General features: G+C 53.8%; 1 protein-coding gene across 1 annotated transcript in view; it reads right to left on the reverse strand.

The window, feature by feature from the left end:
* COL22A1 (collagen type XXII alpha 1 chain) overlaps nucleotides 1-25,795 on the reverse strand; it is a 189,725-nt gene that overhangs the window by 70,108 nt on the left and 93,822 nt on the right. Inside the window, exons 31-38 of the mRNA XM_029923332.1 lie at nucleotides 21,982-22,035; nucleotides 21,608-21,661; nucleotides 20,822-20,875; nucleotides 19,561-19,614; nucleotides 18,053-18,106; nucleotides 14,771-14,875; nucleotides 13,523-13,567; nucleotides 6,284-6,361 (exon numbers count right to left, since the gene is read on the reverse strand). Coding sequence (XP_029779192.1) covers nucleotides 6,284-6,361; nucleotides 13,523-13,567; nucleotides 14,771-14,875; nucleotides 18,053-18,106; nucleotides 19,561-19,614; nucleotides 20,822-20,875; nucleotides 21,608-21,661; nucleotides 21,982-22,035 — 498 coding nt within the window. The remainder of the gene's footprint in view (nucleotides 1-6,283; nucleotides 6,362-13,522; nucleotides 13,568-14,770; nucleotides 14,876-18,052; nucleotides 18,107-19,560; nucleotides 19,615-20,821; nucleotides 20,876-21,607; nucleotides 21,662-21,981; nucleotides 22,036-25,795) is intronic.

Below are 25,795 nucleotides of genomic sequence, written 5' to 3' on the forward strand. Positions count from 1 at the left end.
CACACACACACACACACACACTGTATGTAGTACACACACACGCGCATGCACACACATGCACCACAATGCTTTTGTTCTCTGCCGATAATTGCAGACAGTGAAAACTCACCAAACTGAAGGCCCCAAGAGGCTCTAGGTATACTAAACCCTCTTTCTTTGCTATGCTGCTAGGCTAACATCACTGTTTCCCTCCTTTGAAGGTTGGTCCCCTCTCACCACCACCCCCACCAATATACCTAGCACCACGGTGCATGGTGCATCTTCTGCTCCACGGTCTCTTATCTGAATGCTAACATGGGCCAGGCTCCCTGCTGGGCTTGGGGGAGGTGCAGGTGGTCATGGAGGGCCTGCCCTGGGCACTCATGTGAGGAAAACCACCCTTCCAGTAACCAACAGGACTCAGTGGGTCTGGGTTGAGAGATGCCAGAGCCGCTGACATCTGCTTGAGGGAGTCCAGGAGGCTTCATCCAGCAGGGGCCAGGGCAGAGAGCCTGGGGGAAGAAGCTGGCGGGCTTCCTGCACAGAGAAGGGGCACGCGCGACCCTGGCAGAGGGGAGGGTAAGCTTTGCACAGGGACAGCTCTGTTCCCTAACACGGGAATGCCTAGTGGCCACAGCCACATTCTCCCACAGCAGCTGGGGTGAGTCTGCGTGAGAAGGGCCTTCAGTGCCCCTCGGGAGAGGCCTCTATGTTACTGATGAGCTCAGATCCAGGCCCTCAGGTGGCGTGGGCACTGCAGCAGCTGGAGAAGGCCAGGCGGGCAGACAGGATAGAAATCCAGCAGTGAGGTAGGAGGGAGGCCGAGCGAGGCCGGAACAAGAGCCTGGCCCACGGTACTACCCCAGCAGCCCACAGGAATTGCTTTAGCGACAGAGATTGAAAGGTGATCACCCAATCAGAGGCAACAGTGGAAACTTATTTTAAAACTTTTTTCAGGGCACCTGGGTGGCTCAGTCAGTCAAGTGTCTGACTCTTGGTATTGGCTCAGGTCATGATCTCATGGTTTGTGAGTTTGAGCCCTGTGTCGGGCTCTGTGTGGACAGTGAGGAGCCTCCTTGGGATTCTCTCTCTCCCTCTATCTCTCTCTCTCTGCCCCTTCCCTGCTTATGCTCTTTCTCTCTCAAAATGGATTAGTAAACAAACAAACATAATTTTTTTTCATCAACTAAGAAACCCCAAGACTTGAATCTAAACACCAAGAGTGGGACACTCAGCTCCTGGCCACACGCAGAGCCCTGGGATGTGAGAGTGTCACACTATCCACACCCTCCGTGCCTCACTCTTGCACACAGAACAGGATGGAAGTGCGTGTCAGTGAGCGAAGACATGCCCGCTCCCTGGGCATCAGCTTCGGGGTAACTACTGAGAGATGCCTGAGAAATGTCCCCCAGCAGGGCCAGATGAGTGGCCATGTGGCTGAACGGACTCCCTTTGAGTGAAACAGGCCAACCTCCTTCTGGGAGCAGCCTGACTTGAGTGGCTCTCTGTTTCTTCTACACGAAGGAATGGAACTAAACTAGCAGATGCGACAAATGACCAAAAACCAGCACTTCTGTACAACCTGAAACTGACGTGACACCGAGTCCTCAGTAAAGACAGAAGCAGAGAACAACCGCCGGCCTCCCGAGTGGAGGCTCAAGAGCCACGAGGCAAGGAGAGGACCCTGTCCCTGGAGAAGACTCAGGAGCATGAACGTGTCACTACTGCTGTCCTGCCTGGGGCACATCAGAATGCTGGGGGCCCAACCCTAGCTCTGCCACATCCCAACTGTCGCTTCAGGCAGGTGGTGTCACCCCACCATCTCATTTGTAACAAGAAAAGAACAGGACCCGCAGGCCCAGGATCCCCTGCTCACTGCTGCCCCCTGGAGGCTGATAGGCTGGTTCCCTAGGATTATGGTTCTGCCACCTTTCAGGCACTTTCATCTCTAGTCTTATATTATTTCTTAGAGGATGGGGAGCTAAACCAAACCTGTTAGGATGCTGACACATTTTATTGCACATCATCAGCCGCACGCTTCTTTCTTCTATCAGGCTGTCAGCCTCACAGAGAGCCAGTGACTCTACCAACACCAAGGAAGGCCATCGGTACAAAAAACTGAAGACAGGAAGGAAAGGTTGGGGAAGATTTTTATGACATCAAAAGGTCAAAGGCAGGAACCGGGTGTTATTACCAAGATCATCAAGATGTAACCTCCCAATACCCTTGCCGCTGCTGCTGCAGAGATTGCCGGCACGTCACCCATGAAGAAAGTGACAGCATCGGAAGGCGCGAGTCTCTGAACACGGCCGTCAGTGGGGATCTCGCCCCTGCAGACCCCAAGCTCCCAGCCTCAGTGAGGTTCAGCAGCACTTTGATCTGTCCTCAGGCCTAGGCTGGATCACTTTTAAGCGTTTAAGACCTTGCTAAAGGAAGATCAGAGGCAACTTGGAGATTAAAGAGATTTTTTGCGAATGTCTTGAATCTAGAAGCCAAACCTCCCTGCAGCTGCTTCGTCACCCCTCCCCCTGTCCAGGGAGGTGCAGGGGCTGGCAGGGAAAGCCAGGGCTGCCTTCCAGCGGGTCGGCCCTGCCGCCAGATGCCCAGGCCTCGGAGCGTAGGGCCCGGGGAGGGAGGATGTGAAGAGGAACTTACAGCCTGTCCATCCTTAATGGGCCCTCCTAATGGAAATGGATCATCCTGCTCATTCTGCTGCAGCCACCAGGCGAGGTGACACAGGCGAGGAGAACTGGCTTGGGAAGATGTGGGAAGTGACCTGCGTCCTGGCCCTGGCACAGGATTAGCTATGTGACATTGGCCAAGTCACTCTACCTCGAGAGCCTCAGATTGTTAACCTGGAAAACAGTGATGTAGTCGAGCCACCAGGGCCCTCTCCAAACGCCCCGCACAGACAGCAGCCCAGCAGCAGCCTGGGCTTCCCGGAGCCACAGGAGGGGGCTCTCAGCCCGAGGGTGGGGCGGGCTGAGAACTCCTGGGCCGTAGCCCCCCAGGGAGCAGCCTTCACCCGCTGGCCAACAGAGTAGGCACACGCACACCCCCGCCTTGCCCCCATCAGAGAACAACCCTGCAATGCACCACGCCTCCAGCCTCTCCCGGGCTGTCAGCGGAGGGGAGCCCTTGCTGTCCGTCTGCAGCCAGACCTGCTTCTGAACCAGCCTCCCTCCCTTCCCTTCCCTCCCCAACAGCGCCATCCCCTAAGCGGTGATTTCTGGAGCATTTCCCAAATAAACTCCTTGCACCGGGTCCTGTTCTCGGGAGAGGCTTCTGAAGAACGCAGCCTTCACCCAGTGCTGGGGCACCTCTCACAGGACTGCAGGAGGTGCTGGGTACGCAGGCTTCTACACCCGGCGCCGGGCCAGACCCAGACCACTCGGCAAATAGCCCTGTTCCTGTAAAGGGGCAGCTGCATCCCTGGTGAGCCCACGGCGCTGGCATCCCCCCTCCTTCACCGCCCCTGACATTCAGTGCACCCCTGCATCCTCTGTGCAGATTCCCAGGCCATCAGGAGCCTGGGCAAGGGGCCAAAGACAGGATTTATGAAAATTCAGTAAGCTTTCGTCCACCACGGAAGCTTGTGATAAGTTGAAGTGGCGAAAAGACAATAAAGAGTTGATTTACAGCCCCTTGGCTGCAGCCAAACAATTACTTTTCAGGTGGAATCACTTAGACATGGACGTATTTCATGGCTGATTTTAGCTGGCTCTCAAGTGGGACATGCGGTGGACTATGTCCACCTTTTCCAACCGGCTTTCTGATTAAGGGCTTGACACGGTGAGCCCTAAGGGAACTGACTGAGATCCACAGAGACCTACCGAGTGTCGGAGAGGCCTACATTCACCTTACAGCCTCCCTTACAGAAAGTTTTCTGTTCTAGGCTTACTTCCTACATGAGGCAGAATCCTCACTCCAGATCAGGCCGATGAGATGGAGGGTTTCAGAAATAACAATGCCTAAACTCCTATGTTTCTTCACGGCGTCTTTGGCCATATTGTCTTTCCAGCTACCAAAAGACTGAAAAAAAAAATAGCCAAAGACAAAAGATAAGGTAGATGTAATAAAGTAGGCAGATTTGTTCTACCTGAGAATTTCTTTGGAAGAAAACCAGACGAAAACTAGATATTCCCAAGGGAATTCCATATGCCTACTCCATGGTTTCCGGCCACTTTTAGGGAGACAGGTGCCCTGCACCCCATTGTTAGGGGTGAGATAGAAGGGAGGTGGTCATTTCAGGTGGGGAGCAAATGAGGCAAGCCGGGGGGGTTCCCTAGAGAATTTCAGGACAGAGTGAGGGACCCAAGACCAACGGTGGGATGGAAAAGGACCACAGGCAGAAGGAAAGGGGATTTCTGTTTTACAATTGATATTTTGGGTAATAAACTGGGTTTCCTTTTGAATTATTTGAGAGACAAAGATTGGGGTTCCTTTAATCAGTATTTATTGTGGTCTGTATGTCTTGAATGTAAAACCAAGCAGAGGCTGGGTCATGGACTGCCCTGATTTATATTCAGGTCACACTGAGCAGGGGTGAAGTTAGATGGGGTTAAATAATGGTAACAACAACATACGGATAGCTTGGATATTATGAGGCTTAGTAACAGCATTTGAAAAGGACTGGGTATTTGAGCTGCTTTTAAATAATAGTAAGACAGGTGTTACAGACTGAATGTTTGTGTCTCCCCAAAATTCTCTTTTTAAATTTCTTTGTTTAATGTTCATTTTTTTTGAGACAGAAAGCGACAGAGCACAAGCAGGGGAGGGGCAGAGAGAGAGAGAGGGAGACACAGAATCCAAAGCAGCTCCAGGCTCTGAGCTGTCAGCACAGAGCCCGACATGGGGCTCAAACCCACGAACCATGAGATCATGACCTGAGCCGAAGTCAGCTGCTTAACTGACTGAGCCACCCAGGCGCCCTTCCCCAAAATTCTTATGTGGAAACCAAAATTCCCTCATGATGTATTTGGAAATGGGCTTTTGAGAGGTAATGGGGTAATGAGAGCAGAGGCCTCATGACTGGAATGAATGTCTTTAGAAAAAAGAACCCAGAATGAGAGGTCCCTCGTCCCTCCACCACGTGAGGACACAGAGAAAAGACAGCCATCTATGGATCAGGGGGAGGACTATCAGGCAATGAATCTGCTCACACCCTGATCTTGGACTTCCAGACTCCAGAACTGTGGGGAAGATGTTACTGTTGTTTATAAGTCACACAGTCTATGATTATGTTTGTTAAAGCAGCCCAAGTGGACCGAACAACATGGATGTCAAGAAAAAAGTCAATAAAATTTTAAGGTGCATCGTTAATGTGCTGTTGGTCTTGGTAGCAAAGAAGGGACTAGGCAGAAGATAAATCACCAGGATTGAAAACTAGCCTTACATTCTGAAGGCTGTAACTCAGTAAATGGGTAGGAGGTGTGATCTTTCTTACAAAATGGAAGAATCAGAAGCAATGGATGAAAGAAAACCTTATTCCTACTCTCGATGGGAAAAAAAAGTTCTAATAAATGTCTATTCTCTATAGAAATAGTTGCCTACATTTCAAATCCAGGTGTATTGCCTTCAAGAGAAATGTGTCTTCTATTTCTCAAGATATTCAGGTGGAGGCTGGTTGAAAATATTGAGGGCTGTCCTCCACCTGAATGGAGGCCCCAGAGTCCCTGGTCTTTGCAATCTCAATTAAGCCCTAAAGTCACCAACTCTAGGGACTCTGCAGACTCACATCTACCAGACTCACATCTACCAGAAGGATGTGACTTATTTATCAAATGACTGATCTCAGGACCACTGCATAGATTTCATTTCAGAGACTGTATATGAAAGCCACTCTTGATTCCATTTATGTCCTTTGGACTAACTGGAGGAAGATGGGTAATGAACTCACTTTGCCTAAAACACACGAGAGCTTGCTGTTTCCCCCACACTACACCCCTTCCCCGGCCACTTCAGTTTCACGGGCTATGACTCAGATTTGCAAAGTTTGGCCAGTGAGTCATTTTTGTTCTTTTTTAGTATTGATGAATTTTGTTCTCTCCTCTTTCAATCAGACAAGGCGTGGTCTTCCCCAAAGTCTTACTCCCATACAAAATACACCAAGTTCGAGAACAAAGTCAGTAGACAGGTCTAGGCCCCGATGGACTGAAGGACCACGACCCACTCCCAGGTTAGCGGGAGAGGGAGGGTCTCTGCAGGAAGGCGCAGGCTCTACATTCACTTGGGGGCCAGCAGGGAGTGGCTGTGGGGCTGGACGGAGGGTGAGGGAGGAATTGCTGGAAACACAAAGACTCACAGGAGGGCCAGCCACACTGATGCCTGGGTCGCCACGGTTGCCAGGGGAGCCAGGGATCCCAGGTGCACCTCGGTCCCCCTAGAAAAAGGAAAAATAAGAGATCAGTTCTGAGCAGGAGAGAGCCAGCCTACAAAGGGAATCATGCCCCTCTGACCGTCCTGACTACTGGCCATCAACACCTCTCCTGCCTCCTGGACTCCATGTGTCCCCCCCAGACCCGAGGCAGCCCATCACACACCCAGTCCACCACACATGTGCCTTTCAAGGCACCATGCTCCAACAGTAACCATGGCTCCCAGTGTGGTCATCACAAGGTGATCACCCTTTATGTGACCACAGTTCCAGATTTTCCTGCTTTCTCCAGACCTCATCATGCTCCCATCCTGACTACACCCCGGACTTTACTAGGTACCTACATTTCCCATCAGCTCTTAAATTGCCAATACTTTACCAATACTTTGCCAAATACCTATACTCTGCAGGCCACATTTCCAGGGGTTGGGAGAGGCAAGGATGACTGAGCTGTAACCTCTACCTTCAAGAAGAGTGGTTAATAAGAGTGTGGCCTTAAGTTCTGTCTCTACCGCTCATTCACTATTGACTCAAGAAAGTGACAAATTCACAGCGGCACTTTCTACAAGAGCCAAATCATGGAAAGAGCCTAAATGTCCATCACCTGATGAGTGGATCAAGGAGATGTGGTATATATACACAATGGAGTACTATATGGCAATGAGAAAGAATGAAATATGGCCATTTGTAGGAAAGGGGATGGACCTTGAGGGTGTCCTGCTAAGCGAAATAAGTCAGGCAGAGAAGGACAGATACCATATGTTTGCACTCACAGGTCTAACAGGAGAAACTTAACAAAGGACCACGGGGAGGGGAAGGGGGGTAAAGAGTTAGGGAGAGGGAGGGACGCAAATCATGAGAGACTCTTGAATACTGAAAATGAACCGAGGGCTGAAGGGGAGGAGGGAGGGAGGGAAGGAGGTGATGGTCATGGAGGAGGGCACTTGTAGGGAAGAGCACTGGATGTTATATGGAAACCAATTTGACAATAAACTATATATATATATAAAAAAAAGAAGGTGACAAGTTCCCTGAGCTTTTGTTTATTTACAAGGGGAGGGGGGTGGGGGTAACAACCGGTGCCACCACACCAGCAGGTGGCATGCTCACAAAACCAGGACACCTACAGAGGGCCACGCCGGACGCACAGCCTGGCTCAGCCCTCCGTGCAAGTTAGCTGCTGTGGTTCTTTCTGCATCATGCACCCATCATTCTGGACTTGGATGGGAGGAGAGACAGGCAACAAAGTCTCCCTCTTCCTGGAGAAGGAAGCCGAGACTGAATCACACCATTTTGTCCACAGTGTCAAAATCCTCAGCCCCCAAACACAAGGGCTTACCCTAACTCAACTGGCAGCAAATTCTGACTGCTGCCAACACAGGCTCTTACACCCTTCGGTTATCCTGTTTTGTATGGATGTTTCCAGGCTTCTGTTGCATCAATATTAAGGAGTTTGATGAGGCGTGCTGGCCCACACACCACAGTAAATGTTACAGCTAGAGTTTGCAAATTACTACCTTTCTAATTCCAAAATAAATTCGGCCCAGAACACATAGGGGGCCCATCCATTTTCTGCAAGAGACTGGGCACCTAAATTAGGTCAGCTGAACTCTAGCCAAGTCTAACACGGAAATGGTGGCTGATCTTGTTGAAGCCATTTAATATCCCTGGGATGGGTGAACTCGTAAGACAAACAAAAAGAGCTTTAGAAGGTTACTGTGCGGAGCCAGTGAGATAACATGCACCAATCTGATTTGAGGTAGAGCCTAACATTGCTAGGCAACACATCGCTTATTGAGGTTTATGCTTCTAAGCATGAAAAAAATCCCATTAATAATCAGCTTCCCCTCTAACCACCACTTCGACTGGAAAATTTTACATTTTGGACCTTTAAAAAAAGTAATGTTTCTAAAATGATGCATTTTCCTGCTGTATGACTGTCGCCTGGATGAGTACCCAAGTTAAATGCATTCAACCAATGCTTGCTGCGTGTTTATTACTAGCAGTGACAAAGGTTCCAAGAGCAAACAATGCCCGTCTCCAACACATGCTGCAGAGAAATCTTGTTCCTGGAAAGGGGGAGGGACAGGACTTGTGATGTTCTCACCAGAGATGAACTAAACCCAAGCCTCTCTCTAGTAACACCATCTGTACCCACTGTCATTCCCGTCCACCTAGGCCATGCTTCCAGAGAGCCATAGCACCCCTGTGCCCCTTCCCTTCCCTCCACTCTGTAAATAGGCCCCTCCTGAAAGTCTCTAACAAGTCCCAGATGGAACACTGTTTCTTTAAAAAAAAATGTGCCATGGCTCATTCTGCGAAGTACAAGATGCTGGATCTGCTAGAAAATCTAGTCTGTGTGCCTGGGGAAGGTGGGCAGGGGAGGAAGTCCAGAGACGAGGCAAAATGGGGAAAACGTGTAATGAACCAGGGATGAGCATGCTCCTTGATGTGTCAGTCACACGCACACTGCACCAATGAGACAGTCACATGGGAAGAGTCCAAACAGGCAGTCTGGTGACTCTAGGTCCAGTTTCAGGACAATGTCCACCGGATCCTGGGACCTGGGTGAGTCCCACAGCCTCTCTGCATCTTAGGGCCTCACCAATCAACAAAGAAGGGAGAGAACATTCAATCAAACTCTTATGTATCTTATGAAGACTCATGTAAAAGGTGAGAGACAATTTAACATTGAGTATTACAAATGTGTTATTACTTTATCAGTGGAATTAGAAGACAGAAAATAAATACAAATCAATACCAGAGAAATCCATATCCCTTTGCATCTCTGTTTCTCTTTAAAGTATTGCACGTAAATTGTCTTCCTATCATTTTGTTTTAGCTTGGCTCCCCTCTTCCTCCTGAGGCTCTCTCACCAGCAAACCCTAACTTCGGCCAGCTAGACACACTATACATCCATGTTTTAACCTTCCAAACGCCAACCCATCAAATACAACTGGCCCAATCATCCCATTTCCATAAACCCAACTCTGTGTGTCCTCCTGTCTGTCCTTCCGCCCATGTCTGCATGTGCCTTCATTAACCTTCACACCCTGCTCTCCCATTGTGTCTGTCTGACACTCTGGCTTCTACGTAAGTCTCTTAAAAGTAGAAACATCCCACTCATTCATTTATCCATTAATGGAACAAGCATTTGTCAAGTATCTAGAATGAGTCAGACCCTGTGTTGGGTACAAGGTCAATACACTTTTGAATCCACAGTGCCCAGCTTGGGACCTGGCACCAGCGGCAGTCTTTAATAGCCATTTCCTGAGTGCTAGAATGAGTGAATCCATCATTGCCAACATTTTGTCAGGTACTAAATTCTGCCTTTGACTGAAATCAACTTTTTACAGAGGAAGGAGCTTGAAAGAGCCAGGAGGGATCATTCAGCCCAGCCTGGAATCTGAGTTTCTGATTGTTTCTTTTCCGCAAGGTAGCCAGACCTGGGTCCTTTGCTGTGTTTATGGCGCATTATGATGCTAACATTTCCCCAAAGCAACAACACTTTACAGCTTAATGGACTGAAACTTTTAGAAAAAGGCTCCAAGAAAAGAGTAAAAAAACCTTAATGCTCTGTCAGCCAAAGGGAAAAGGCTTATGATTAAGAAGAAAGGGGCACAGGGGCTAGAATCTGTTGATAGGGACTCTAGAAAGTATTTTGGCTGCAGGACATTCAGGGTCAGTCCAACAGTGTCCAAGAAAGAAACGCATGAGTAAGTGCAGGTCATGAACAGAGAATGACGTCATTGGTTCCACAGGAGCCCTCTGGGAGTTAAATATGCTTCACTCATTTATGCAGAAAAGGGTAGAAGCTCTCACAGGGACTAAACCACTGTTTCAAGCTGTCTATCTTGTAGATCCCTGAACTGGGACCCTAACCCAGTTCTGTATGAAGGTAAAGCCTGTTCATTTTGCTAGACATAAGTGCTAGCCAAGAAAAGGAAAGGCTTCTTTAAGAACCTTCCGGAAGTTATGAGTAATCAAGAAGGGGGGTGCCAGTGAAAACCCTTACATGGCTCCCTTCCTCCAGCCAGAGGTTTCTGGTCAGCACCATGGACAGCAGAAGGAGGGGTCACCTCTGGGATGGATCTTTCTTCATCCTTCCCTCCTTCCAACCCAGGAGCCGCCCGTTCTCCAACTAAAGACCTCCTTGAATTCAAACCTACCTTCCTAGTGCCAATTAACTATGTAAATCTTTATTTCTAAACAACATTCTAACTTATAAATGTATACAATATCAACCCAGGAATGGGTCATCTGTTCCCATGCCTCACACTTTAAATAGGAGGAAACATCCGGCCAAAGGGACGCCATGGCCAACCCTGGGTCACCTGCAGGTGACACTAGCTGGTCAACTGGACCCCAGGTCAAGGCATTCTGCACTCCTCACCTGGGATCTCAGCCTGCCTCTCTCTGCAGTGCTGCCTTCTACCCACTTCCATGTGGGTTCCCAATATGCCTGCAGGGAGGGATAAGGGCTCTCCAGATCCCCAGCTTCCTGCTACAACCCTAAAGTTGACTCCACAGGGTGATCTAATAATAAGGACCACAAATTTTGAATTATTATTTTAGAGAGAAAGACTGTATGTGAGTGAGGGAGAGAGACAGAGGGAAGTAGAGAATCCCATGCTCAGTGCAGGGCCCAGTATAGGGCCCTGGGATCATGACCTGAGCTGAAATCAAGAGTCAGAGGCTCAACTGAGCCACCCAGGCGCCTCCAGGATCACTGATATTTATTGAGCATGTACCTCTGACAGCGCAAGGTCAAGCGACTATTTTTACTTGTATTATATCATCGATTTCCCCCCAAACTCTGCCAGGGAGACAGATTTTATTAAACTCATAAATAGTAATCACAGGGAAAGGACACCTTAAGCCATTTCTGGTGCCTCTGCCTGCCTTTCTTCTAAGTGGCTGAAGCCTCCCCATGAGGGAGAAAACAGACAGGAGCAGTGCCACCTAGATGTGGAGCTCAGCACGTCACAGGGGCCTCGGATGCACGTCTTGGGTCCTCCGGAGCTGGGATCCTCCTCCTGCTCCTCTCCACACGTGCCCACTGCTCCAGGCATGTAGAACAATTTATAGGCCCCCCAATTCAGGAAAAATTGTTTTCCACGGTTGGGTTTTTCCTCCAGAAAATAGGGAGCTGTCATAAATATAGGCTCAGATCACCCGGAGAACACGCCCATTTCTTTTTACTTTGATCCCGAACAACAAAATAACCACCAGGGGGCGCACATTAGCAGCCATGACTTCAATCTGTGCAAGCGTAGGATGCTAACAGAGGCCACCTGCCTGACGTGTAATGTCTCAAACTTCTTATCCTGGATATTGTGAATGAGCTGTTACATACCATTAAAAAAGCAACACATTCTGTGGTTCTGTGGTTGAGATCCCAAAGATAAAGCCATAGAATAAAAACTAGAGCTAGTCTTAAGTAGATGGGGATCTGGGGTTCAGATAACTCTTCCCACCATGGCTTCCAGGAGCACTATGTCCTAACACAGCTAGGATGCATGGGGGCGTGCTGCAGAAAAGTGCTGGTTGACTCAGAAAGCGGTGCTGGGAGGCACCGGAATGGCTCAATTGATTAAGAATCCAATTCTTGATTTGGGCTCAAGTCATGACCTCATGGTTCAGGAGTTCAAGCCCCATTAAGGCTTTGCACTGACAGCATGGAGCCTGTTTAGGATTCTCTCTCTCTGTCCCCCTCTCCCACTCACACGAGTATGCACTCTCTCTCTCTCAAAATAAATAAATAAACTTAAAAAAAAAAAAGAAAGTGGCTCTGGGGGTGACAGACACTGACACTGAAGGCACACAAGAAGAAGTACTGAAATTCATTTTCATAAATACATACAAGTGGGTAAAAAATTATATAAGATTTTACTGTGATTTTTATATGTATGTTAAATTGAAGCAAAAAAATAAACATTTCAATGTCCACCACTGACGGACTCACCCCCATGCTTAAGTTCAAGCATCTGAGTTGGTCAAGTCACATTTCATTGGAGCTGGGTGCGTTCCCAGTACCTGCTGGTCTCCGAACGCATTCGGTATCCTGCCTCAGTGCCGTCTCCCTGGTTAGTGTCCCTGCAGAGAATCCCTTCCTCGCTTCTTCCCCTTCCCACTGCTGCAATTACTTTAAAATCAGGACAAACACCACCTCCTCCATGAAGCCTTCCACAGTCCAACCAGGCTGGGCTGGGGAGCCTCCTTCGAGCTCCCTTATGCCCCTAGCGTCCCTCCATCCTAGCACTGGTTTGCGGTTGCCTCTGGCCGGTGAGCTGTCGGAGGGCTGGGAACGTGTCGCATACCTCAGTGCTGTCCCGGGGCCAACCTCAAGATCCAACGTGTGGCAGCAGCCTAGCGGATACGCGCCACGCATTCAATCACAAATGCACTCACTGGTGATCAGTGCACAGATGAGTCCATGAATGAATGATTCAGTGTAAAGATAACTTCAGGCAAGTGTCCCTGGCCACTCAGGAGAGCTCTCTAAGGAAGTCCCTCCTGGGCAAAGTCAGCTTTTCTGAGTCATAGTCACAAGTGAATTTTGGGAAAGATGACTGGTATTTATGAAGTGTTTCCCCTTTGCCCCCTGGGCACACAGCTTGACCCCATTTCCCCCGCTGTGTCAAGAGGTTGGGGGAAAATGAAAACCTGTAGGTCTGGCCAACAGAGTCTTTCCACCAGACCAGACTTTCCCGTGTCCTTCCTCACTTTCCACTGGACACCAAACGTTGGTAGCAGACTCAGGTCCTGGAGGGGGACAGTCAGTGGCCTGAGGAGCACGGTCCCCGAATGGCCGTGTGGACCCAAGCCCCCACCTCCCATGACTCCCAGTACACTTAGTATGAGTCACACATAGAGGTTTTCTGGTTTAAACACCTCGAACTTGGGGATCATCTGTTACCACAATTAGACTAACAATGCAAAAGTGCTTAGGTCTATGGCTCTGCCAGTTGAAGGCCAGTATGTTCTGCAACTTCACTGACCAGCAAGCATTTATTAGACCCCAACTGTACGGCAACGACTTCAGCATCGCAGTTCAGAACCATAGCGCAGAGCTGAGAAGTGACCAGAGATGCTTACAATGCGATAGTCCCCAGGCCCTTTTCCAGGGCAGTCCCTGGATCACGAGTTGCTTGCATAAACACTCACCTTGGTTCCTAGAGGTCCAGGTAATCCGGGTGGCCCTCGAAGCCCCTGGGGAAACAAGTCACATGAGGACAATGACAGGACCACACATGAGCATCTGTTGTCTGCCACAAGCCAAGCTGTGTGCACCCTGTGCTGCAGGCTCAAGAGTGACAAGGGTCTCAATGTGGCCTGTTTTTCTTTTCTTATCTTTTTTTTTTCTTTTTACAAAAGAAATGACAATCTCTGGGCTGTAAGTGTCTTGGGTGTGAATTCTGACCCTGCCACCTACCGCCTCGCCTCTCTGCGACCCTGAGCCCCGGTTCTCTGTGCCTGCTTTCCCACTTAAGAGCCTCTACCAGAGGCTCCCACAAGGACAGGCTGGGCCAGGCTTCAAAGCAGAGTTCGTGGACTCCAAAGCCTGAGCTCTCTCCTGTCTACCAGGACATCATGATCTGGGGGAGCCCATGAGTTCAAGCTGAAGGGTTTTGTGAGAGGCAGATGCATGGCTGGAATTAAAATCACGACTCTACATCTGGATGTACTGCCAGCAAGCCAGAGGGAAGGAAGAAGGGAGGGTCCAGACCCTTGTGGGCTCACAGCCAAGCTCTGGGACTCTGGCCAGTGATTCGCCACCACGCCCAACCTCATAGAATACTTCTCTGGTCGGAATGCTTGTGTCCTCTTTGAATTCATATGTTAAATCCTAAGGCCCAATACCTTCTAGTACCATCATATTAGAAGGCGGGGTCTTAGGTGTTTGGGCACGAGGGCGGAGCCTTCATGAATGATATTCGTGTCCTTCTAAGATTCAGCTCCAGAGAGACCCCTCACCCCTTCCATCGTGGGAGGACACCGTGAGAAGGGGGCCCTCTGCAACTCAAAACAGTCTTCTCCCCAAGCCTGGCCACGTGGACACCCTGAACTGGGACGCCAGCCTCCACAACTGTGAGAAATAAGCTTCTGCTGTTTAGAGACCACGAAGTTGTGGTATTTTGTTACAGTCGCCTCAATGGACTTCAAAAAAAAAAAGAAAGAAAGAAAGAAAAGGAAGCTCTCACTTCTCAGGGAGGTTGGGGCTGAATGTTTGGTGCCCGGACTGCAGCTAACGTATTAAATGGCAGCCCAGTGCCATGGGTCCATTCATGTGTACTCTCCCATTTATGCCTTGGGAGGTCAGTCTGTCTCTCTTTTTTTGTCCCCTTTTCTCTTTTCTTGTCAAATTCTAGCCTGGTCGAATGGGCACAGAAAATGCCTGGATGTGACACTCACCGGCTCTCCATCTTTTCCCAATCCGGGGGTCCCTGGGAGCCCCGGAGCACCAGGATCACCTCGGGGACCAGCTGGTCCTGGACTCCCTTCTTCACCTGCTGCTCCCTGGAGAGACAAGTGGACAGTTTCCAGGTTCAATGACGGGCAGAAGGTAAGCTTTCCAGGGGTGGGTGAGCCAGCCAATCAGCAGGCTTCCTGGCGATGCTCTGACCATCCTATACGGCATATTTAAGAGGTTGGACTGGGGAACCCCCAAATTTGTATGCTGAAGTCCTAACCCTCCATACCTCAGTTGAGAAGTAGGATCTTTGCAGATGCAGTTCATAGTCAGGTTGAGCTCATACTGGAGGAGCATGGCCCCTAATCTAGTATAACTAATGTCCTTGTAAGAAAGGGAAATTTGCGGGCACCTGGGGGGCTCATTCCATTAAGCATCTGACTTCAGCTCAGGTCATGATCTCACTGCTTGTGGGTTCGAGCCCACCAGTCGGCTCTGTGCTGACAGCTCAGAGCCTGGAGCCTGCTTCAGAGTCTGTGTCTCCCTCTCTCTCTGTCCCTCCTCCACTTGCACTCTATGTCTCTCTCAAAAATGAATAAATTTTCAAAAAAGTTTTTTTTAAAAAGAAGAAGGGGAGATTTGGACACACGGAAGCCTAGAAGGAAGGCAGTGTGAGGACGCACGGGGAAGGCAGCCATCAATAAGCCAAGGAGAGAGTTCTGGAAGCCATCCTTCCCTCGTGGCCTTCAGGAGGAACCGGTCTTGCTGATACCTCGATTGAGGACTGCCAGACGCGGTCACAATGGTCAGGCAGTGCATCTGTGCTGTGTGAGACGCCCAGCTGGTGACACTCTGTGACAGCGGACTTGGTAACCTATCACACGGCGGGACTTGGGAATGGACTGGACATGGTGGTGTTACAGCCCAGATGTCTACCCAGGATGGAGGAAAGCATCAGGTGCATCTTGTGGGAGGTCCTTCCATTTTTTTCTTGAATTCCTACAAGAGCAGAGAGCTCACCAGCGTCCTAGGCCTTCTCCTTTATTGGGGAGCCCTGCTACACGTTTTTTGAAATATTCAGACAAGAGCGCCATCTCAGAAGTGCTCTAGACTTGCAGCACTCAAGCCTGGATTCCGTGGGCAAAATCTAACCCCTCTTCACGGTGTAGACCTTCAGGGATAGGAACACTACTCAGGGCCCTGAAGTCAGCTGAGGAGAAGCCAGAGACAGAGAGCTTCCAGGACCTGCCGGGGAGGGAGCGGGGCTCTGAGCCTGCTCTGGGCAGACGCTCACCCACTGGCTCACCATCAGCACCACAAAATCTCTGCCCCTCTGCCCCGGGTGGCAGCCCTGGCTGTGGAGCATGGGGGGAGCCACGGGAGCCACGAGGGCTTCTCTTCCCGGGCAGGGCTCCCTTGGGGCCAAGCTGCAGTGCAAATGCCTCCAGACATTCCCTGACGGAGAGGGGGTGCAATAAGGATGGGGCAGGGGGGGCAAGCAAGGGCACCTCTCTGCAAGCCTAGGGCAGGCTCAGCCTCCCCAAGCCTTAGGCCGGCTTGGGGACCCGTGAGACAGAAAAAGAGTATGTCCTGGCACCAGTGCTTTTGACCCCTTTGCAGACCACTTGGGTCTCTTTCCCAGCCCAGCCCGGGGCATGGGCCCTCAGCCCAGGGTCCCTGCTCAGCCACAGAGAGGTGTCTGGCGCCCCCTAGTGGTGAATGTGCCAATAGCGCACTAGTTTACTCAGCTCAACTGGACCTCAAGCTTCCAGTGCCTTGGTCATTCCCTTCTAGGTCCCCAGTGCTCTACTTACAATGTGTCCAGAATAGAGCCTAATCGTCAGACGTGGTATAATCAAGGCAAAGAGGATGGGCCAGGCTCCCCCCGCCCCCCATCCCCGCGTCATCTGGGTGCTCTCCTTTTACTGCTGCCGTCTACAATGGCATTAGGTTTTTTCAAAACAAAAATTAGCACCTGCACCACCTAAGAATGTGGGGCTTATCATCAAAACTCTAAAACCTCAAGGTATGTCCCACAGGCCGGCTGACCGTTTTTCTCCACGATAAATCATCTTTCTCTGAGATAGGTATTTTTAAAATCCAGTAAACATAACATCTCTTCTTGTTAATTCTGCCCAAGTAGAAAAGATAAAATGATCGCTCCTTTAAAAGGTTCCAGGTGAAGTGGACTCAAAGGGATTCGGGTCAAGACGCTGAGGCACTTGTGCTAAAAGGGGCCCCTGTGGACCTTCCGCCATTCGGAGGACGCCTGTCCTGGAGGTGACACTGCTCACGGGGTGGGGGTGGAGGGACCAACAGCAGTGCTCATCTCCTGCCCTGTGCTGAGCCCCCCAGCATGTCAGTTCCGTGATCTTCACAGCCTGTCACCGCCGGGTCACTGTCCTCATCTTACAAATGAGAAAATCCCAGTGCCCAGGTGGCACCGGGATCTGCCGTCTCCACACTGGCTGCTGACATTCGGGTGGATTATCTGTGTGTGTGCGGTGGGGGCCGCTGTCCTGTGAGTGTGAGATTTTCGGCAGAACCTGGGTTTCCACCCCCTGGAAGCTGGCAGCAGGCCCTCAGCAGCAACCCTTAGAGGCACCACCCAAAAGGAAGTGAAACCCGATTTTGAAAGGCTGTGGACCCTCCTCCTCGGCCTCCGGGGCACTGGTGTCTCATGCAGACACCAGGTCTGACTCCCCCCAGTCAACACTCTTTTTCATACTTGGGAAGGCCTCGGTGTGCACGGGGGTGTGGGACGGATACGCTGGTGCACAGACCTGAGAGAAAGCAGGGTTTGAAGTCAGACAGACCTCACTGTGAGAGGGAGGCCGGCCACCGGGACTCTCAGAGCCTCGGTCTCCCCATCTGACATGCAGGCCGGCTCTCCCTGGTTTCCATGTAGGTTTCTGCTACCTGGGAAGTCCCTTCTGACCCCAGCGCCCTAACCCAGGCCTGAGCAGCAGCCCCCCCACTCCCCGCTTCCACCGCCACTGCTTTTTAAGAAGCTGAGAACGTGGAGGCGCCCAGGTGGCTCAGTCAGTTAAGCAAGTGACTCTGGATCTCAGCTCAGGTCATGATCTCACAGTTCGTGAGTTCGAGCCCCACATTCAGCTCCGCGCTGGCAGTGCAGAGCCTGCTTGGGATTCTGTCTCCCTCTCTCTCTCTGCTCCTCCTCTGCTCATGCTTACTCTCTCTCTCAAAATAAGTAAGGTTAAAAAAAAATAAAGAAGAAGAAGCCGAGAACAGATGCCGTGTGCTCAGAGCATGCCCCATCTTACCTTCTCACCACGCTCCCCATCTTTCCCAGGGGGGCCTCTGGTGCCAGGTGGGCCCTGAAAACAGACACATTATGCACATGGTCAAGTTTAAGATGGCCCGTGACCCCCAGAGAAGGGTGATCAAATGCCTTGTAGTCAAGGCCACAGTTCTGCCCCATGGGCTCCCCGCACCTGACTTAATTCACCAGAGGGTGGCCATCTCCTCCCCGCCTGCCTGAGGGCCCACCCCGCGTCTGCTCATGCACCCCAGTATCAGAGCCCAGTCTGCCTGGCCGTCTGCCCCACCCTGGACTGTGGCTCCCAGAGGGCAGAGTGCAGCCTACACTGGACACCAGGGAGGCTGAGGGTGACCTAGGGACACAGGCTCCACCTGTGTCCTTGACATCACCTGGAGGTTGACTTTGAGACAAGGCTCAAGTACAAGTGGCCCACGGATACCCCAGGAGGGAAACAAAGAGCAGTGAGAACGGGGCAGACGGGCAGGTAGTATGCGTTTCCGTGGCTGGAGCTCAGTCCTGCTGGCCCTCCAGGGCTGACCAGGTGTGGCCGCCCGGTGTCCACACAGCCCTCAGCTCAGCTGCTTCCGGAGGTGCTAATAACCACGTCCTTGGACTGGACCATGGGGTCTCCAGAAGCTGAAGAAAACCCTCAGACTCAGGAACGCAGGGTTGACTCCTGGAAGCCTAGGGCAGGCCGCGAAAGGGGAGAGCAACCTGACCCAGGTCATGGTCCAGAACCATCCCTGGCGACCAATAAGGACGTGACGCAGTCTCCCTGTGCCTCCCTCTCCTCTTGCGAGAAATGGAAGCGGTGATCATAGTCACCTCCCAGGGTTGAAGGGATTCAATCAATTAACACACGCAAAGTGCTCAGAACAGAGCCTGGCATGTGAAAACGCCCGCTATCCGTCCTCCAAACTGCTGTGAGTGTGATCCACGGGGCTGGCCACCAAACAGGACTGACCTCAATCTACGTCAGGAGGACACGTTCTCTGCTGCCCTTGACTAAACGCCCCTGGGTGTTTTATGGCGGAACATTAGAGCTGAAATCAGCGTCTACGGCGGCTCTCCGAGCCAGCGGTCAGCAGACGCGGGCCCTGCGGGAGGGGACTCCGCACACGGGCCGTTAGCCGCCATCCAGTGCGGCTCCCCCTTCTGAAGGTGAAAAGCACAGGCCTTCGGGGGTGACCTGCAGGGGGACCTAAGGGTCTGGGTCCCTTTGCATCCTTCAGGGGAATTTTGTCCCCTCTAACGGCACACTCAGAGCCACATTGCTGACATTCACAGGCTTTCTGCAGTTTTCCGCAGTTCTAATAGCTTTGTTGGCCGCTTGGACATCTCATGAGTGACCTAGACCCTTCGGCTGGTTAGCTTTCCCGGTGCCCTTCTCTGGGGCGTCAATTTCTCCCTCCATAAAATACGAGGAAGGATGGCTACACCCTGGGGGTGCAGGGAGGAAAAACGAGAAGGACCCACGACCCGCCGGGCCGGCCCTCCCCCAGGACTCACCGCGCTCCCGGGGGGGCCGCTCACCCCAGGCTGGCCTGAGGCTCCCGGAGCGCCCTATTCAGAGGCAGACGTTTAGAAAGACCCACCGCAGTGACGACAAATGACTACCCCAGAGTGTCTCAGAATCCGCCTTCTCCTCCATCCCCTGGAACTTGCTGGAAGTGCGTCTGGCCTGAAATTCCCTGCACAGGGAAGGTGCACCTCCCGCTAGCCAGACCTCCCGTGAGTGCATTCCGGCAGAGACGTGGGGACAGGGGGCTCCTTATGACCAAGGCATGGTGGCGGCAGAGGGGGCGGGTGCGTGCATATGCACGTGTGAGTGTGCATGTGGGCATGTGTGTGTGGACTTTGACGGATGAATCAGGGAATGCTCTCTGGAGGAGGTGGCTTTGAATGCGACACGGATGGTTAACAAAGATTCCATGGGAGGAGGGGTGGGGGTCGACACCGTGGAGATGGGGAAGCAGGGAACTCTCCAAGGATTGGAGGCTACTGGTGTTTCTTCCAGGCCTCCTAGCCTGCATGCCGCTTCCACTTCCCTCCAGGCTGCCCTTCATCCAGGGCTCTCTCTGCTGGGAGGGTGGAGCCCACCATGTGTCCCCCCCCTCCCCCCAAGGATATCCACGTCAGTCACTACCCTTGGCTGGTCCCATTTCCCCTTGGCCATGTGCACGGGTGGTCTGGGCTATGCAAGCACACTACAGCCAGGTTCACCTAACGCACTCCCAGGAGCATGGGGGTGGGGGGAGAGCCTGTGCGGGGGTGGTCCGTTCCACCGGTGCCACCGAGGTACCTACGCTCTGCAGCCCTGCACTGTGACAGGTAGCTCTGTCAGCCGCTGGGGCACCCTTGCCAGCCCCATGGAGGTCCGCCCCGAGGGGACCAGGCGCTACAGCAGGAGCCCAGAGACCCGTGCATCCCTAGCTGCTCCTGCGTGCTGGACTTTCTATAGGGGTGTGTGCATGTCAATACAGGTGCGCCCCGGTGTGGGAACGTGTGTGTGTGTGAGGGGGTGTCCATGTCCCGGTGTGCAACCCCCACGTGCCGGTGGACGGAGACTCCTGTCAGGCGCTGGGCTTGCAGACAAAGCCCTGAAAGGCTGGTAATGTTGCAGAGACTAGTACATCTCTCCTGGTCCTTGCCGCTCCAAAGGTGCCCAGCCCTGGCTGACCGCTCGGCCCAGAGCCTCGAGCCCAGGGCGCATGCAGCCCGGCCTCCCTCTGCGGGCCCCTCGGGAAGTGCGTGGGGCGTGAGGACTCACAGGGCTTCCGGCGGCTCCAGGCGGCCCCCGTGGACCTTCTTGTCCCTTGGTGCCCTGCCCAGGAGACAGAGTGACAGTGAGACATGGTGGGGAAGCTGTCCTTGTCCCCATGCGGGGCGGTCTCAGGGACACCCTGCCCATCAGAATCCGTCAATGGGTTCTGCACGACAGGGATCAGAGTCCACAGAGGGGACACCACAACCTCCTGGCCGTCTGTCTGTCCGCCTGTATTATTCTATCCCGACCTCACCACCCCTGGGCATAGGCGTCCGTACAGACGCTTGATGTCAATGGGGCTCGCAGGGTCAGGGTGGCCCAGGTGCACACAGCTGGCGGGCGGCACCCTGGAATCCGAGCCCAGACAGCTCATGCCACAGGGAACTCTCCAGGGAACGTGCCTGAGAGACAGGCAGTTAAGAAGCCCAAGCAGAGAAAAATAACCACAGCGTAAAGATGCGAATCCGAACCCTCAGCAGATACAGCAGGGCCGCCAGCCAGGGAGGGGGTGATGCGAGGGCTTTCCAGCATCTGCACCACCAGTGCCCCTGCACCGCTTCCCCGTCCAGGGGCCCAGGGCAGCGCCCCCGCCCAGAGCTGCATTTTGGGGTGCCTTCTGAGCCCCGTCAGCCGCGGGGCGCTGGGCTTACAGCACCTGTGGAAGCAGCACCCCCTGCTGGGCTGTCCCAAACTGCCAGGCGGGGAGGGCCCTTGGGGACAGGGAGAGGCAGCCTGGATGGCAGGGATTTCTGCATCTCAGAGCCCACAGCTGGAGAGAGGGGTCCTTACCGGCGCTCCGATGGGTCCCCGAGGCCCCAGTTCTCCAGGACGGCCCTGGGGTCCCTGAAATGGAAAAGCCGTCAAGGAACTAGGTCATCGCCCTCCTTCCTGGCACAGGGGGAGGGGTGGGGGCACGTTCAGTGGGTCTGGTTTGGGGTCACCCTCCTTCCTGGCAGAGGGGGCGGGACGGGGGCACGTCCCGTGGATCTGGTTTGGGATCCATGGTGGGGACATCCTTGGAGCCACGAGGAAGGAGGAAGGGGCCGCTTTCAGTTAGTGGGGATCCTGGGGTAGACGGTGCAGTTTGGACGCGCAGTCACACAGCTCGGGGTGCCCTGTGACCAGGTGCACAGGGTGGGGGGCATGGGGTGCGGGGAACTCACCAGTTCACCAGGCACACCGGGGTCACCCTTGTCTCCTTTTGGCCCTCGTTCTCCCTGTTGGTGAAGCAGAGGCCAGTGGCTATGCTCTGCCCTGCGCCCAGATCAGGCCCCACCGGCCCGCCGTCCTCTGTCTGTGCCTGACCCCTTAGCAAAGGCTGGTCTCTCTGCCCGGGTCCCTCCCTCTATCGCCCTCCGCCATGCACTCCCAGGATTCTTCTCCTTGTCCAAATCCAAGATCAAGAACCTGTCTTCAGGGAAGCTGGCCCAAACTCAGGACTCACATCGCAGCGTCTTTCCCCGCACACCTGTCACCCGGCACTGGTGCCCTCATTTCTTGTCACTCCCAACCCCTCCAGGCCCGAGCCCTGCAACCACAGACCTTCAATGACTAGCGACAGAAGGACTGTGGGGGCCGAAAGGCGGTTCTCAGCCTCTGAGCCCCCCCCTCCCCCATCCTGATGGAGAAGCTTGAAGGAGGCTTTGCTCAAGGGACCTGACCCACCGCGGACTCAACGCTGCACCCCCGATGGCTAGAACGGCGTGTCTAGCTTTTGCTAAAGAAGAGACAGGCCAGAGCCAGGAAAAGGTGTGCGGTGTGGGGGCAGCCTGGGATGGAATAATCTAATGGGGGAGGGGACGGGTCATTCTCTTGATCTGCTGGTGTCACATCCAGGGCTCCCAATGCAGCTCCCAGGAGGGGTGGAGGGACAGGAGAGCCTCACCCTGCTCCTCACAAGTGACAGCGAGAAGGTGGGCAGACAGGAGTCTCCGTCACAGGCAGATCTGGTGAGCACCCAGCCTCCGCCCTCAGGAGCTGAAGGGCCTTGACGGGGGAGGATGGAGGCCGTGAACCATGGTGAAAGCAGCCTCAGGTCTACAGAAATGGGCTGAGAACTGGCTCTCCACCGTGCAGGGCCTGTAACCCCTGGCAAAGTATTTAGCCACAGTGTCCTCTGTGACCACATCTACAAAACGAGCAGGGTTTTCTCCACTTCACACATCGTGGGGCACAGAGAAGGGGGAGCAGAGGTGAGCCCCAGAGGGGACAGTGGGGGTGGGGGGCTGTGGAGCTCTCTAGGGAGTGCAGAGTAACGATGGAAACCTGGGGATCGGAAGGGCCGTGCATAGCTCCTTCTAAAGGAGCGGGCCCTGGTGCTGCCACCGAGGGCCACCGGCTGCCTAGGGAGACCCCGGCTCTCCACCTGCCAGAGGCTGCAGGAGACACTGGGATAAGCACTGCCTGGAATGCGGAGGGAAGCCCGCAGAGGCAGGAAGTTGGAAAGCCAAGTCTCTAGGAAGTCTGGGAGGGCCCTGGAAGCATCTAGAAGGCAAACTCTTTCATGTGAGTTAGGGAGCCTGGAGTGAGCTAGTCCTAAACCTTCAAGTGCAGAAGCCAGCAGACGGGCTGTTTTCTCTCCTCATGACAGGCAGACTCTGGGGACCTTGTCTGGGAGGTCCACCCACTCTCCTCTCTCAAAGGACTGGTGGATCGCCCAGTCAGCATCTGCACAGCCCTGGCTGGTTCTCCTCCCTCCCTCCCTCCCCCCGCCCACTCTCTCTCTCGGCATCCTGTGTGGCCTGGGACCTGCAAGATCTACCTCGGGGAACTGGGGCCAAGATTCAGTGAGATTGCCTTTGCAAGGTGCTTTGTGGCCCCCACGAAGCTGTGACGTTGCTGGTCCCTGTGGAGCCTCCGCTGCAAACCAGCTCATCATACACCGGCTCTGCTCGCCAGGGACAGCGATGCTTTCCTGCCAGCATGCCTTCCTCCTAGAAAATTCCTGTGGTGGGGGCTTTCGAGACTCTCTGCTCGTCCAGTCACCGGCAACACAAGCCACAAAGATGGAGGGGCTGTTGGGGTTACTTTGGGTGATGCATTAGGAAGAAGATGGGGGAAGGGACGGTTGGTAGCAGTGGTCGGGCCAGAGGAGGGACCCCTGGGGACTCAGAGGCAAGCTGCTCAAGCCATTTTCAGTCCCGTCCTGGGGATCAGTCAGGAACAAGAGCCTTCCCTCCAGGAGCACACAGTAGGTCCTCATCCCTAGTCACTGAATGCATGGGTGTGACTGGCTTCTTTCTCCTCCTGGCTGCCCCCTACTGGTGACATCAGACATGTCAACACCCTTCTGGGCTCCGCGTGGTCCCTGCAGCACCAGCACCAGCACTGGCTGGCATCCTGCTGATTCCTTTGCAGGCAGAGGAGGCGGAGCCAGGCCACCCCAGACCCTTCCCTAGAAGGCTGCTCCTTCACCGCCTGCCAGCCCCCCCACACCCCCCTTTACAAAGACCCTCTTGGGTTTTAGCTGCAATACCCCCAAGCCCAAGGCTCCCTGACCCTCCTTCCTCCAGCGAAGGACCGGGTCCCCTCTGCAGACCTGCATGCCTCCCCAGCCGGCCCCGCAGACTTCTCCAGCCCCAGAGGGAGGCGGGTTTTCCCTTCCAGCCCTGCCAGCCTTCTCTACTCCCTTCATTATGCCTGGACCCTTGCCACGTTTGGGGACTCAAAGGAGCATGCCTCAGGGGAGAGAGGGACATCAAACAACACTTTTCAAAACCATCAATACAAGCACCATTACCATGGCAATGAGCCTGGGCCCAGCCGACTCATGCAATAATCCACAATGAGCCTTTCTTCCCCCCATAGACACAATTTCCTCACTTTGCCCCTGAGGTGGGCTCCTGGCTTCTGAAAAGCCCAGGCGCTACAGAAAGTGTCACGATTGGGGTCCAAAGAGGAGGCCTGGCGGGCCCGGACTCTCCCTCGTGAGCCTTCCACTGGAATGCCTCAGAAAGATCTTTAAGGGAGCAGCTCCTTTAAGGAGAAGCTGGCTCCGCAGGCCTGTCTCCAGCCGGAGGGGCTCAGGGTGGGCCCGAGGGAGGGGGGCCAGAGGACGGAGACCAGGGGAGGTGGTCCGGGAAGAGGCAGGCATTGGGGTGGCGTGATGTGCACGGCCGCCCGCCGCCTGGGCGAGCCCTGACTCTCTGAGGCCGGTGGGGCCAGCCGCTCCGCCAGGCAGGTCCGTGCAGCGATGACCCATCTCACTGCCCATCTCCCAGGCAGGCGCTTTGCAACCTGCATAGCTCCTCGGACCCACGTCATCTGTGAGACAGGGCACATCTGCAGCTTCCCCAGGGACAGCTGCGGCACTGGCGGTGGGATGCTCTCATCTCCGCCCCTCCCAGTCTGCCCTCTGAGTGAGTAGGGGCAGCCGCTAGAGTCCCCAAATCTGGCCTTCCCCACAGGCGCCTCCCGACAACCTCTGAAGTCCGTGCTTCCGAGCAGGGGCCCCTCCATCGCCCTCCTTCCCTTCTGGCCTCCGAAGAAGCTCGAAGGGCTTCCCCTCCCTCCGGGACCTCAGCACCTGTCCCGCTGCCCCTGCTCCCACCTTCCCCGCATCTACAGGATGCGCTGCAGCTCCGCAAGGCGCAGACACTCAACACTGACCGCACGGACAAAGCAACGACTGAAACACGGACGTGTGCAGGCTCTCGGGGGCCGCGCTGTCTGCAGCGGCAAGCAAGTCCCAGCCACAGGAGGGCCCCTCCTGAGAGCAAAGGGGACGAGCAGGTGCACACCTCCGGCTGCAGTACTGCCGAGAGCCAGAGGGGATCCTGGAATGTTCTCGAGAGCCTTCCGTGGACAGAGGAGGGGAAGGCTTCCTCGGGCTGCAGCGATGATGACCCTCTGCGTCGAGTGCTTTGGTCTCCGCGAGAAGCCGCAGGGCTCCGGGACCACCCACAGCCCGCCGCCAGCCGGGTCCCCGCTGCCTCCCCCTCTCAGAGCTGAGTCCCACCCGCATACTTCTGTCTCTGG

Source organism: Suricata suricatta, chromosome 15 (genome assembly GCF_006229205.1).
Source record: "Suricata suricatta isolate VVHF042 chromosome 15, meerkat_22Aug2017_6uvM2_HiC, whole genome shotgun sequence".
Lineage (NCBI taxonomy): Eukaryota > Metazoa > Chordata > Mammalia > Carnivora > Herpestidae > Suricata > Suricata suricatta.